The sequence below is a fragment of the Bufo gargarizans genome, chromosome 2 (genome assembly GCF_014858855.1).
Source record: "Bufo gargarizans isolate SCDJY-AF-19 chromosome 2, ASM1485885v1, whole genome shotgun sequence".
Classification (NCBI taxonomy): domain Eukaryota; kingdom Metazoa; phylum Chordata; class Amphibia; order Anura; family Bufonidae; genus Bufo; species Bufo gargarizans.
Genome location: NC_058081.1, coordinates 168,416,545 through 168,430,527, shown reverse-complemented (window position 1 = coordinate 168,430,527; position 13,983 = coordinate 168,416,545). Strand labels below are relative to the sequence as shown.

General features: G+C 43.5%; 2 protein-coding genes across 5 annotated transcripts in view; one reads left to right on the top strand and one right to left on the bottom strand.

Moving 5' to 3' along the window:
* Positions 1-8,334, top strand: part of CCPG1 (cell cycle progression 1) — a 48,876-nt gene extending 40,542 nt beyond the window's left edge. For 2 of the 3 annotated variants that reach the window (XM_044279675.1, XM_044279674.1), the window contains exons 9-10: positions 3,429-4,753; positions 7,197-7,781. In XM_044279675.1, the coding sequence (XP_044135610.1) occupies positions 3,429-4,753; positions 7,197-7,377 (1,506 nt within the window). In that variant the 3' untranslated portion in view covers positions 7,378-7,781. Of the gene's footprint in view, positions 1-3,428; positions 4,754-7,196; positions 7,782-7,854 lie in introns of those variants that run through there. The other variant, XM_044279676.1, reaches the window with a different exon arrangement.
* Positions 7,756-13,983, bottom strand: part of PIGB (phosphatidylinositol glycan anchor biosynthesis class B) — a 48,375-nt gene continuing 42,147 nt past the window's right edge. Inside the window, exons 11-12 of one of the 2 annotated variants that reach the window (XM_044279678.1) lie at positions 10,484-10,664; positions 7,756-8,147 (exon numbers count right to left, since the gene is read on the bottom strand). In XM_044279678.1, coding sequence (XP_044135613.1) covers positions 8,028-8,147; positions 10,484-10,664 — 301 coding nt within the window. In that variant the 3' untranslated portion in view covers positions 7,756-8,027. Of the gene's footprint in view, positions 8,148-9,750; positions 10,665-13,983 lie in introns of those variants that run through there. The other variant, XM_044279677.1, reaches the window with a different exon arrangement.

Below are 13,983 nucleotides of genomic sequence, written 5' to 3'. Positions count from 1 at the left end.
AAAAAACTGTCGTGTGCATGAGGCCTAAGTCAATGGGGACGGATCTGTTTTATCTGACACAATAGAAAACGGATCCGTCCCCCATTTACTTTCAGTGGTGTTCAGGACGGATCCTTCATGGCTATAAAGGACCTAATACAACCGGATCGGTTCATGACGGATGCATGCGGTTGTATTATTGTACTGAAAGCGTTTTTGCAGATCCATGACAGATCCGCAAAAAACGCTAAAGTTAAAGTAGCCTTATTTTTGTGCATCCATTAAAGAGCATCTGTAAGCAGATTTGTACCTATGAAGCTGGCTGGCAGATGAATGCATCTGTGTTGGTCCCATGTTTATATGTGTCGCATTGCTGAGAAAAATTAACTTTTAATATATGTAAATGAGCTTCTAAGTGCAACAGGGGCGTCGCTGTTACACCTAGAGGCTCTGCTTTCTGCAACTGTTGTGCCCTCTGCCCTTTGATTGACAGAACCAGGTGTGATGATGTTTTTACTACCTGTCCCTGAGTAGTAAGCAAAGTGCAGAGGGTACAGCGGTTGCAGAAAGAGCAGAGCCTCTAAGTGTAATGGCAACTCCCCCGTGGCTCTTGGAAGCTCATTTGCATATATTAAAACATCATTTTTCTCAGCTATGCGGGCACATATGAACATGGGGCCAACACCGATGCCTTCAGCTGCCAAGCGCACGTGTAACAGGTCAGCCAGTTCCATAGGTACAAATCTGCTGACGGATGCCCTTTAAGTTTTTTTTATATAGGTTGGGTATATCTATATATGGGTCCTCTGCGAGATAACACCCAAGGTTGTGCTGCCGCCCCAGACATTATATCAGATTATATGAATCCAATGTGAGTAGAGAACAATAATTTACAGGTCCACCTGTTGTAAATTTTGAATTGGTTTTGCTGATGCTGTTATGAAATTCCAAAGTAAAGCTGGGGTTAGGAGAAACGAGGCAATCCAAAGGTGGATTTAGATGGGCCGATGAGCAGCAGATTGTCGGGAAGGCGCTCCTTCCCAACAGTCGGCTGCTCGTAGGGGGCGAAGCGCTGAATTTACATGCAGCGATTTCCTTAAGGCCCCTTTCACACGGGCGAGATTTCCGTGCGGGTGCGATGCGTGAGTTGAACGCATTGCACCCGCACTGAATCCTGACCCATTCATTTCTATGGGGCTGTTCACATGAGCGGTGATTTTCACGCATCACTTATGCGTTGCGTGAAAATCGCAGCATGTTCTATATTCTGCGTTTTTCACGTAACGCAGGCCCCATAGAAATGAATGGGGTTGCGTGAAAATCGCAAGCATCCGCAAGCAAGTGCGGATGCGGTGCGATTTTCACGCATGGGTTCTAGGTGACAGTCTATTCACTGTATTATTTTCCCTTATAACATGGTTATAAGGGAAAATAATAGCATTCTGACTACAGAATGCTTAGTATAATGGTGCTGGGAGGGTTAAAAAAAATAAAAAAGTTAACTCACCTTATCCCCATGATCGCCTAGTTCCCGGTCGGTCTCTTCTTTAGCTGTGGCTAAAGGACCTTTGGTGATGTCAGATCACATGCTCCATCACCATGGTGATGGACCATGTGATTGGAGCATGTGATCTGACATCACCAAAGGTCATTCAGCCCAAGCCCACAGCTAAAGAAGAGACCGACCGGGAACTACACGATCATGGGGATAAGGTGAGTTAACGTTTTTTTTTTTTTTTAACCCTTCCAGCACTATTATACTAAGCATTCTGTATTCAGAATGCTATTATTTTCCCTTATAACCATGTTATAAGGGAAAATAATAGAATCTTCAGAACATCAATCCCAAGCCCGAACTTCTGTGAAGAAGTTCGGGTTTGGGTACCAAACATGCGCGATTTTTCTCACGCGAGTGCAAAACGCATTACAATGTTTTGCACTCGCGCGGAAAAATCGCGGGTGTTTCCGCAACGCACCCGCACATTTTTCCGCAACGCCCGTGTGAAAGGGGCCTAAGGCCCCTTTCACACAAGCGTGACGGATTAGGTCCGGATGCGTTCAGTGAAACTCGCACCATTTTGCAAGCAAGTTCAGTCAGTTTTGTCTGCGATTGCGCTCAGTTGTTCAGTTTTTTCCGCGCGGGTGCAATGCGTTTTGATGCGTTTTTCACGCGCGTGATAAAAAACTGAAGGTTTACAAACAACATCTCTTAGCAACCATCAGTGAAAAACGCATCGCACCCGCACTTGCTTGCGGATGCAATGCGTTTTTCACGCAGCCCCATTCACTTCTATGGGGCCACGGCTGCGTGAAAAACGCAGAATATAGAACATGCTGCGATTTTTACGCAACGCAGAACTGATGCGTGAAAAACAACGCACATCTACACAGACCCATTGAAATGAATGGGTCAGGATTCAGTGCGGGTGCTATGCGTTCACATCACGCATTGCATCCGCGTGGAAAACTCGCTTGTGTGAAAGGGGCCTAAGTGTATGAGGACGAGGGATCGCAATTGCCATTGCTTGTCCTCCTACAACGGCATTGTTTCTGGGCAGCAGATCACTGTTTAGACTGCATGATCTGCTGCCCAGAAAAGATAATTTAGGTGCCTGCACGAATGACAATTTCACCCAATGAACAATCTGTTTTGCTCGTTCATCACCTTTTCGACATGCAGATTATCATGACTAATGTTCGCAGGAACGTTCGTTCCTGATAATCTGCCTGTGTAAATCCATCTTTAGGATCTGTGGTATCATTTGGCATATACACCACAAAAATATCTCTGAATATACTTCAGACATATCCAAAGGGCTCCATTCACCTGACAGAGTCCCAAAGAGTGTCCTTGGTTCACTTTTTTTTTCAAACTCTAGAGGAAAGAGCAGTACTGTGCCTTCCTGTACAGTGCTAGCCAAAATATGTATTCCCCACAATATACTTGTATATGCATGCCATTTTATGCCTGTGGCATGTGTTAGGTAAATCTTTCCAACGTATGCCGCCAGCTAAAGGCCCAGATGCAGTCTGCAAAGAAAAAAGTTACTGCAGTATCAGTGAGACTTCATGGACTGGTTGGAAAACAGCCTTCCAGCTGAGCAGCTGAGCTGCATGGATTTTACTTTAAATATGCTTTAGCTTCTTCAACTAAGTTCATACTAGTACTATGACACCATATTGGGGTTTCCTTCACTTATGTCTGAAAGAATAGTATAGCATGCTGCACTATTCTTGCCATGAGGACAATGGAAATCTCAGCAGAACCCATTATAAGTCAGTTGGAAGCTCAGATCTGTCATATGTCTTTCATTATAAAGGAAGCCATGACTCCTGTGTGAACGGAGCATTACTGTATGTTTCCCTGTGTATGAACATTATTTAGAATTATGAATGAGATGTAGAATACAATAAATAATACAATAATCCCTTTTACTTGAATATTTCAGTTAGAGGCGAATGACCTTGTAACTGGCCTAAAAACTACTGAGGTTCAAAATAAAAACCTTGAACTGGAAAACCAACATCTAAGAGAGTCTTTGGAGAAAGAGGAACAAGCTTTATCTTTACTAAAAGAGGAGCTCAGGAAACTAAGAGAGCAGATCAGAAAACTTGATGAGAACGGAAGGCGTGAGATTGTGCTGTTAGAGAATCAAAAGCTAAAAGAACACCTGAAAGAGGAAAGGCAAAAGGTCCGTAGTTTCCGAACACAGAAGGAGACCCTCTTAAATGAGGCCCAGCTGCTAAGAAAAGAGTTGGATAATGAGCGAAGAATTACTGACTCTCTGAAGGTGGAACTTGAGGAAATAAGTAGGAGGAGATCGTCCACAGCGTCCTTCGAAAGCAACCATGAGATAGAACATTTGAAGGACCGGCTCCTTGAGTTGGAAAAAAACCTCAATTTTGAACAACAGAGGTCAGATTTGTGGGAAAGACTGTACGTTGAAACCAAGGAACAAAATGAGAAACTGGAATCTAAGGAGGGAAAATCAAAAGGCAAACCTAAAAAGAAGGCAAAGGATACATTATTTAGTTCAGTAAAAGATACTTTTGATGCCATGAAGAATTCTACCAAGGAGTTTGTGAGACATCACAAGGAAAAGATCAAACAAGCAAAAGAAGCTGTAAAGGAGAATTTTAAGAAGTTCTCAGATTCTGTGAAAAATACTTTCAGGCACTTTAAAGACACCACCAGAGGTATGTTTGATAGAAATCGCAGGAAACATGCAGAAAGAGAAGAAACCAAGGGAGCTCGCACAGTGCGACGCAGGTACAAACATGATGCTGAGAAGATGTATCCTAACAAGGCAACAGCCAGTCGCCATGAATATGAAGATGACCAAAGCAGTGAGCAGTTTGAAGGTACAGCTGCCTGGAAATCAAATGGTGAGGAGAAGCTCAATAACAACCCCAATAAAAAGGGCTGCTCGGGAGTGTATGACTGTGCCCACCAGGAGTCCATCAGCCTCTTCAACAAAGTTCTGGACCCTGTGAGAGTTGAAGAGTTCAATGACTTGATGCAAGTATATTTACAGGAACAAGTAAATAATTTCCAACACTGGGAAGAGCTAGAACAGTTCATTAATAGATTTTTTCTGAATGGTGTTTTCATTCATGATCAGATGCTTTTCACCGATTTTGTGAAAAATGTTGAGGATTACCTTGAAGACATGAAGGAGTATCAGACCAACACTGGAGGAGTGTTTGAAGATCTGGATGAGTTTGTGTACAGACATTACTTTGGTAATACATATTCTACACCGTATGGACCAAGGTTGGTAAATGTTTCCTAATTGTTAATATGCAACCGTTTGCATGTTTGCTCAGTAGGTATCATTGTATACTTGTATTTTTTGCAAATGATACTTCAACTTTGCATACTAAATACAGCTGCATTCGCAATGAGTTTGTCATGTACAATATCAACAAGCTAGCATGATTAGCAAGGATTTTCTGGGACTTAAAAAATGATGACGTATTCTCAGGATAGTTCATCAGTTTCTGATTGGTGAGGACGGTGAGCACCCCTGCTGACCAGCTGTTGGAAGGTACTGCGACATTCCTGGGAGTGCTGTGGGCTGTTTCTCTGCCTTCATTGATCACATGTCCTCGGCTCAGTCCCATTCAAGTAAATGCCATTGAGTTGCGATACCAAACAGAACCGCTATTTAACGTACAGCTCTGTGCATGGTTTACTAAGGAGAGGCTGCAGCGCTTGTTCTAGTGCTACAGCCCCTTCAGACGGCCAGGAGATGGACCCTATAAAGACTTTTATGAAAATACAAAACTGAAAAGAGAGGTAAATCAATACATTTGGTTAAAGGGACTATCTAATCAGGGGCAACTCCTTTGAAAATGGAGGTGCTGCAGTGATCGTCTCACTGCCGTAGATCCTGTTTTTGGCAAAAAGCTCATTTTGTCAGCCTAAGCAGTGATTATAAAAGTGGCCATCCATGTAATATAAGGATCCACCAGAACAAAAGCCACTCTCATAGGGCAGGTCTCTGTCCTGGCTTATAGAGAGGGGTCTTGAGCCTGGAATCCCCTCATGTACAGGTCCTAATAAGCTGCAGGATGGATTTTAGAAAAATATTCACAAAATAAATTCCTCACTCAGGAACTCGCCAGCCTTTAAAAAAAAAAATATATCTTTGTCTTTGAAGAGTTTTTTTTACAATGTGAGCATGCAAAAGTAATCGAGGGGTGGCCCCAGATTAGTACTCCCCTTATTAGGCTTCATGTACTTTTTGGTGTATTTCCCAGCCAGAATGCTGCTCCTCTGAAATGAACTCACAACCTTAGGATTTATGATGTTGTGAATATTTATCTCGCCGTCGATCACCTGAACTGTTATCACATAATGCCGTGACTACAGTACAGTAGATCAGCAGTGAGACCTGAGTTCACAACATAAATCATTATAAATGTTGAGAGTTCACTTTACAAGAGCAGCGTTCAGGCCTGGAAATAGTGCTCACACACAGAAAGCGTTTCCTGGAATGACTACGCTCGTCTGGAACTAGCCCAACTTTTTCCTGATTTTTGGTTCTAAAAACCATGTGCAATATCCTAATGAAATAGGAGTACAGCTACAGCAAGGAACACCTCTCATTATCAGTCTGCACTACATGGAGGTCCACTGATGGTCATGATATTAGCTTGTCGATGGATGTTTGTTACAGAATCGCTATAATAGACAACATGAGTCATCTGAGCTTTAAACCTATTTTGTCTGCTTTCTTAAAGGGCATCGGTCACCAGCAACTTCCCTATGACACTGGCTGTGGTTCACCTGATTAAAACACGTGAGGGTGTCGCCATAGTTCTTGTTGCACCCAAGCGCCACTTTTTTCTGTGGCCAGACCCTCCCTCGCCGCTTTGCCAATGCCTTGCCCTGTCAATCAAAGAATCCAGGCCTAATTTGCATATTAAGAAAAAGTATCGTAAATTGGAAACAGAGCCTTGGATCAACTAAAGAAAAACTGTTTTAATCAGGTGAACTACAGCTATGCGTCTGTGCAAACAGTTGGAAAGGGAGGTCACTGGTGACAAAATCCCTTTAAGAAATTAGGAGTGTGATTGCTGAAAGACCCAAGGCTCGTGCTCTGATGCCTAGACTTGAAGAAAGATTAAAATTTTATATATATTATACATACACACCCTAAAATATTGAAATAAGCTATACCCACCTTTCAAATGTTCAGCTGTTTTAGCATCACCAGCTCGGTCCCCACCCTCTGGAAATAATGACATCCCATTCGGCTTCATGTTATCACTGCAGCCAATCACTGGCCTCGGCAATCACAGACTAGCTAGTCCAGGGATGTCAAACTCGTGGCCCTCCAGCTGTTGCAAAACTACAACTCCCATTATGCCTGGGCATACTACAGCTATCAGGGAATGATGGGAGTTGTAGTTTTGCAACATCTGGAGGGCCATGAGTTTGACATCCATGAGCTGGTCAGTCATTTGTAAGAGAATGGCACATGACTGCTGAGGCCAGTGACTGGATGCAGCAATCACGGGAAGATGATCAGGAGGTTATCAGTTCCGGTCAGCGGGGTCTGGACTACCTGCGTAGTGGGGTATAGCACTTTCATTATTTTGTAAGTTTTACTGCAAACATCTGTAAGGGGGCTGTCTGGTTTATATATACTAATGACCTATCCTTAGAAAAGGGCATTCCTCTCTTTAATTCTTGCATTATTCTCTTGTAGAAAACAGGAAAGAACTCCTTACAAGAACACAGAAAATAAAAATCACAGAAAGGAAGAAGAGAAGCATCAGGCACGTTATAAAACAGAAGGTAAATGGAACAAGCATGGGCGTGCCAACGGAAGACAGATGGCAAATGTTGAAATAGAATTAGGGCAGCTGCCCTTTGATCCTAAATATTGATCAGCATGGATCACTTTAAATCTTAAAGGCATAGCTATATGATTGGAGTCAGGATAAGTACCATGTGCTCGGCAAATACTGGTGTAAGCGCGGTAGTCACAGACGTCTTATCTTGGCGCTAAGTGTCGGTCTTCTCTGTTGTGCAATCTTTTTGAGCTTTGCTAATGTTTAATTTTGTATCGTACTGATTACTTTTCATTTGCTTGCATGTTTTAATGTCATCTCTGATCTCCGAATCACAAGTTACCACGTCTGATGTTTCTTGTGCCATTATATGTGGTCACCTTCTAACGAGATGCTGGTTACTCTTTTACACATTCTTACTTCTCTTTGGCAAAACCTTGTTCTCTCATTATTTGTAAGATAATAGAGACTAAATTAAAAAAATGAACTTTTATTTAAAATCATTTTGTCATTTCTAAGCTCATTTACATATATACATATAAGCTCCTCACATCATTTCTGCATTTGTTTTAGGTGCAGGCAGATTTTAAAGTCACAGTGAATCCGTCAATCAATCTTAAGAAACAGTAATGGTCTTAAAGAAATGGCATTTTTTTTCACAGCTGTGCAATAACAATCCTTCCTATTCAGCGGTCTCCCCTCCACGCGATCATAAGTCCATTATTGGTCCAAAGGACTCTAGGCCTTTATTTCACTTGTCGTTCATACAAATGTATGTGGCTTCCAATTCGACCTTCTGGTAGATGAGTATGAAATACCGATGCTGTCCTCATATAATTGTTTGTGGTCAGAAATGGGCTTATTTCCTAGCAAGAAAATAGTTATGTAAAGATTCAGTACCTACCTGAGTTTCAAACATGCATCCCAGCAATCCAACCCAACCTTACCCTGTGAAATCTAGGGCCATAAAGGGTAATGCACAAATCACTGCAAAAAATGCACCAAAATGATACGCAACTGACAATACTAGCCTATTCCTCAGGCCGATGTTAAAAGCTGAGAACTTTGCCAATATCGTCCAGTCAGGAACATATCGGAGCCCCTCATGCATCACGTCACGGTGTCTCAGCACGCATGGGGTCCTACCACTAAACTGCCCATGGTGTGTGAACAGGGTCTGAACCAACTCACAGCCAGACTCTCACATGCTGGCTGTGAGTTGGTTTCTAGCACTGTTCAGACCCTGTTTACACACCACGGGCAGTTGAGTGGTAGGACCCCATGCGTGCTGAGACACCGTGACGTGGTGCATGAGGGACTCCAATATGTTCCTGACTGGAAGATATTGGCAAAGTTCTCCGCTTTTAACATCGGCCTGAGGAATTAGCTAGTATTGTCAGTTTTGTATCATTTAGGTGCAGCGATTTGTCTATGTATATATATTTTTTTATTCGCACAATGTATTATTTTGTGTAAGATGTCTTTGTGGTGCATTCAGTCCGCCGTTATCTGCGGACCGCATGCAGAGGAATTGCTCTCCCGGTTATAGACACGCTACAGTGTCTGGGTTTGGAGCATTTCCACCCGTTTTTCAGTGAGTTTTTTGTCTATAAAGGGTAATAGGTTCCCAGTTGTATTATGTGAACTCCTCCCAAGTCACGGTATCACTTCTTTACCCTCAAATTTCATACTTTTTATACACCAGCAAAATTGAGGAAAGCTGCTTTTCTCGTACAATTTCTCCAAAATGTCAGTGCAGAAGATGAATTTCATGAAACCTGTATAAGTCCTAAAGTGCATAAACTTTAATTCATGTTACATTAATCCCCTTGGTGACATCTGCCATACATTTACGGCATAATGGCGGAAGGAGAGTATGGAGCAGGCTCCGGAGCTGCAGGGACCAGCTGTGTATTACGGTTGATACTCAACCGCTCAGATGTTGCTGTTGCTATTGACTGTGTTGCATCTGAGACATTAAATCAGATTACCCCCTTTCCCAACTTTGGATAAAAAATAAAATAAAACATAAGTACCGCTGTGTCTGAAAATGTCCAAACAAAAAAGAGAAAACCATAACAGAAATTTTTTAAAAAAAAAATGCCGGAATCACTGTTTTTGGTCACCTGAATATAAAGCCATATATACCTCAAAATGTTGTCGATTTGGCTGCAAATCTCCTTTGTGACAGAATCTGCAACAGATATATGCTAAAAAGTGGTGTAAATCTATTCATAAATGACCCCTATATGGTTTTTGGTATCACTGTAATCGTGCTTGTCCAGAGAACAAATCTATTATGTTATTTTTAAGCCAAAAAATTAACTCTGTGGCGGTATTGCTGCCCCCCCAGAAAGAGTTAATAAAAGTTAATCAGTAACTTGTGTGTAAAAAAAATAAAAATTATCACGAAAAAAAAAGGATACAAAACATCCTGCACAATATGATAGTAAATATGCGAGTGTGCATGGCTACATTTATAAGTCACAGAAAACAACACACTGCAACAATAGATGCAAACATAATGTATGGACTAAGCCCTCACTGTAATGATAAAATCTAAGACTCTCAGCCAATATATTTTGATCAAAACATCTATGCCCACCTACCCAGCGCTACGGTGGTCTCTGGTCAGGCAGGTCCTACTCTAGACCTACCTATGCAGTTGTGCATCTATATTCAGGAGCGCAGACCCTGCATATATAGTGTGCTGCTCCTAGTCACCTCTATGTGCACCAAGCAACCAATAAGTGGAGGAGCACACACGCCTATTAGATAGGTGGGGCAAAAGTGCACAAGAATGTTACTCCCAAGATAGAGGCGCATTCACACCTGAAGGTGCCACTCCTTTAAGACTAATAAAAAATAAATAAAAATTACAGAAAAAAGATACAAAACATCCTGCACGATATGATGGCAGATGTGCATGGCTACATTTCTAAGTAACTTATGTGTACCCTAAAATGGTGTAAAAAAAAAAAACTAACAACATAAGTTATAGCTCTTCGAAGGCAACAATGAAAAAAATTGCTTGGTTACTAAGGCCCAAACAGGCTGGTCACTGAGGGGTTAGGGGCAAATACTGTTTTTGTAGTGTATGGTTGTGCATGCCCACAATATGGAAGCATCCGTGTGCTGCACATCCATAGTCTTGAGATCTTGGCTCCTGGGGCCTTCTTGTTGTTTGGCTTAATACACTCACCTTTTCTAGAACACTAAACATTAGTAAGTGTGTTGGTAATCGCTTGGGATCATAAAATTCTGCATTGAGCCAAGCCAGGGGGCTTACATAGAACAGGTCAGCTTCATCAACATATGTATCATGATCTTCTAAATCGGGAGGGCACTCAAGGAAATTCATCTTAATGGGGCAATGAACATGGCTGAAAAACAAAAGCTCGATACAATTAAAGCTGCAATATCTTTAAAGGGGGTCTGTCACCTTGTTTGTTCACTGACCTTCAGTGCTACAGAAGTAGTACCGATTACACTGACCGCCATTTTTATTTCCCTATCCCCCCCCCCTCTCGCAGAGAGGGGGGATAGGGGGGATTGCAGCAGAGCTCCGCTGGATTACATTGAATGAAGGACTTATACATTCACGTTTAGGAGGTCCTCTCCATTATGTGAGCTCATGAGTCCAGCAGTGTAATCTAGCAGAGTTTTGCTGCAGGGGAAATGATGAGAATAAGGCTACGTCTACATGACATTTGTTGCACTAATGTCGCGCGACAATTTTTATAATGGCAGGCTATGGTGTCGCACTGCAACATACTGCGACGCAACAGTTGCAGAAAATCCATTTGAGATGGATTTTTCTGCGACTGTTGTGTCACAGTATGTTGCAGTGCGACACTATAGACTGCCATTATAAAAATTGTCGCGCAACATTAGTGCAACAAAATGTTGCAGTGTACTTGTGCCCTATCTGTCGCGAGACAAATGTCGTTGTGTAGACGTAGCTTAAAACAGCAATTGTAGGTCAGTATACACAGTAGAGCAGTTTTTACAGAAAAAACACGGATTCCCTTTGAGAATTAGACCTATGTTACAATCAAGCTGATAAGGCACGCACGAAAAAACACGAGACAACGGTCCAGATTTACTAATGTATCTGGTCTAAAAGGTGGCACAATTTGGAGTATCTAGGGTTTCTACACTTTTTTCCCCGAAAAGTTCAATGAGGGGGGAGGCTAACATGCACCATTTTGCTCTAAAAATCTGTCTCAAATTAAGCCAACCAATAGTTGGTATAGAGAGTCAGAGAAAAGTGTCTACCCTGCATCACATTAATCAGGTCTAGTCAGGGCCGGATTAAGAGCATCATGGGCCTGGTGCTGAGGATTTTGCCGGGCCTTTTTATGGAAATATATACATAATCATTTAACATGAAGATTACTGTTTTCTAGCTACTGTGGACAACAGCAGCTAGAAACAGTAATTTTCATAGAGCTGTGTTATGATTTATGGACACAGCACTCAGCATGCTTAGCCAGTCAGATAGAAGGCTGAGAGCTGTGTCTAAATAACATAACACATTAAAGGGATACCGTCACCAGGTTTCACCCCTGTTAGCTAAAAATATGCTGATGTTCAGGGCGTCTTCACGATTCCTAATGTGGGCTTATAAATGTCATCTGTGGGCTTATTTAGCTAAAAAACAGCTTTTTACTAACCTGTCAGTCAAACAAATAAAGTGCCCAAGGGGATGTTAATGGATGCAAGGTGCCGTCTGCACCCGCCGCCGTTCGTGCCCAGCGCCGCCTTTCCAGACTTCTGCGCCGCCTCCCGTCCTCCCCCTCCTGCTGTAAGATCTCGCGCATACAGGGGTTGAGCGAAGTGCCGGCGCATGAGCACTTCACTGTAAGAAGCCAAATGGAGAAGTCCGCACGGCGCATCAGGCAGAGCCCTGTGTGCAAAATCTTACAGCAGAAGAAGGGGGAGGGCGGGAGGGCGAGAGGCGGCACAGAGGATTAGGAGGCGGCGCAGAAATCCGGAAAGGCGGCGCTGGGCACGAACGGCGGCGGGTGCAGACGGCACCTTGAATCCATTAACATCCCCTTGGGCACCTTATTTGTTTGACTGACAGGTTAGTAAAAGCAGTTTTTTTTTAGCTAAATAAGCCCACAGATTACATTTATAAGCCCACATTAGGAATCGTGAAGACGCCCTGAACATCAGCATATTTTTAGCTGAGGGGTGAAACCTGGTGACAGAATCCCTTTAAAGAAATTACTGTTTCTAGCTGCTGTGGACTAGCAGCTAGAAACAGTAATTTCTTTATGTGTTATGTTATTTAGACTGAGCTCAGTCTCAGCATGCTTAGGCTACTTTCACACTAGCGTTCGGCTGTCCGGTTGTGAGCTCCGTTTGAAGGGGCTCACAAGCGGACCCGAACGCTTCCGTCCAGCCCTAATGCATTCTGAGTGGACGCGAATCCGCTCAGAATGCATCAGTCTGGCAGCGTTCAGGCTCCGCTCCGCTCAGCAGGCGGACACCCGAACGCTGCTTGGCCGTGCGGAGGCAAATGGATCCGTCCAGACTTACAATGTAAGTCAATGGGGACGGATCCGTTTGAAGATGACACAATATGGCTCAATCTTCAAACGGATCCGTCCCCCATTGACTTTCAATGTAAAAGTCTGGACGGATCCGTTCAGGCTAATTTCACAGACATTTTTTTTGACAATATAATGCAGACGGATCCGTTCTGAACGGAGCCACCGTCTGCATTATATGAGCGGATCCGTTCAGAACGGATCCGCTCTGAACGCTAGTGTGAAAGTAGCCTTAGCCAGTCAGTAATTTTCATAGTGCTGTCATGATTTATGGACACAGCTCTCAGCATGCTTAGCCAGCCTTCTATCTGGCTGTGCTTCTTGAGAGTCACAGTCCACAGGCTGTTTCTGAGCCTGCTGAGAGCTGTGTCCATAAATCATAACAGCACTATGATTGCCCTGATACACTCATCTAGTTGACTAGTTGGAAGGGAAGGCATCTCACACCTGCTGCAGCCTGCCTCCAGAAGCTCCTGCTGCTGCCTGCTGTCTCCGACTCTCCGTGTGGTGTGGGCTGCCTGTGGCCGAGCGCTGTGGCTGTGGGCCGTCACCGTCCTGTGCTGGCCTGGTCGAAACTGTGGTGCAGGAGGGATAATCGCGGGCACACTGAGTTCATATCTGGCGGGCCGGCATTATTTACAGGAACCGCACCAGCTGCTCTGACGTCCTGCCTCCGGATATCCGGCTGTGACGTATATCCGGTGGCAGTGGCAGGACGTGAGAGCAGCTGGTGCTGTTCCTGTAATGACGCGGCCTGCCGGATATGAACTCAGTGCGCCCGCTGTTATCCCTCCTGCACCATGCGATGCCTGTACAAATCTAAGAGGACTTTTAGCGCCGCTCCCGACGGCCTTTTGCCTGGCACGGATGGGCCTATTTTATGGTAGGGGCCTGGAGCTGCAGCTCCATCAGCCCCTACGTTAATCCGGCCCTGGGTCTAGTAGGCCTTATGCCATCTTTAGGATTAGAAAATCTGGGCCATTGTGCTAAAGAAATTTGCAAATAGATGTGTGTAAAACATATATAGCTTCATGAGGCAAACTGACAAAATATTCAAAGACTTTCTGGAAGTTAAGGGACCTTCTCATGACGGCAGAATGTCCATATGCAATCAGGTGTGTGGTCCTCTACTCAGACTCTCTCT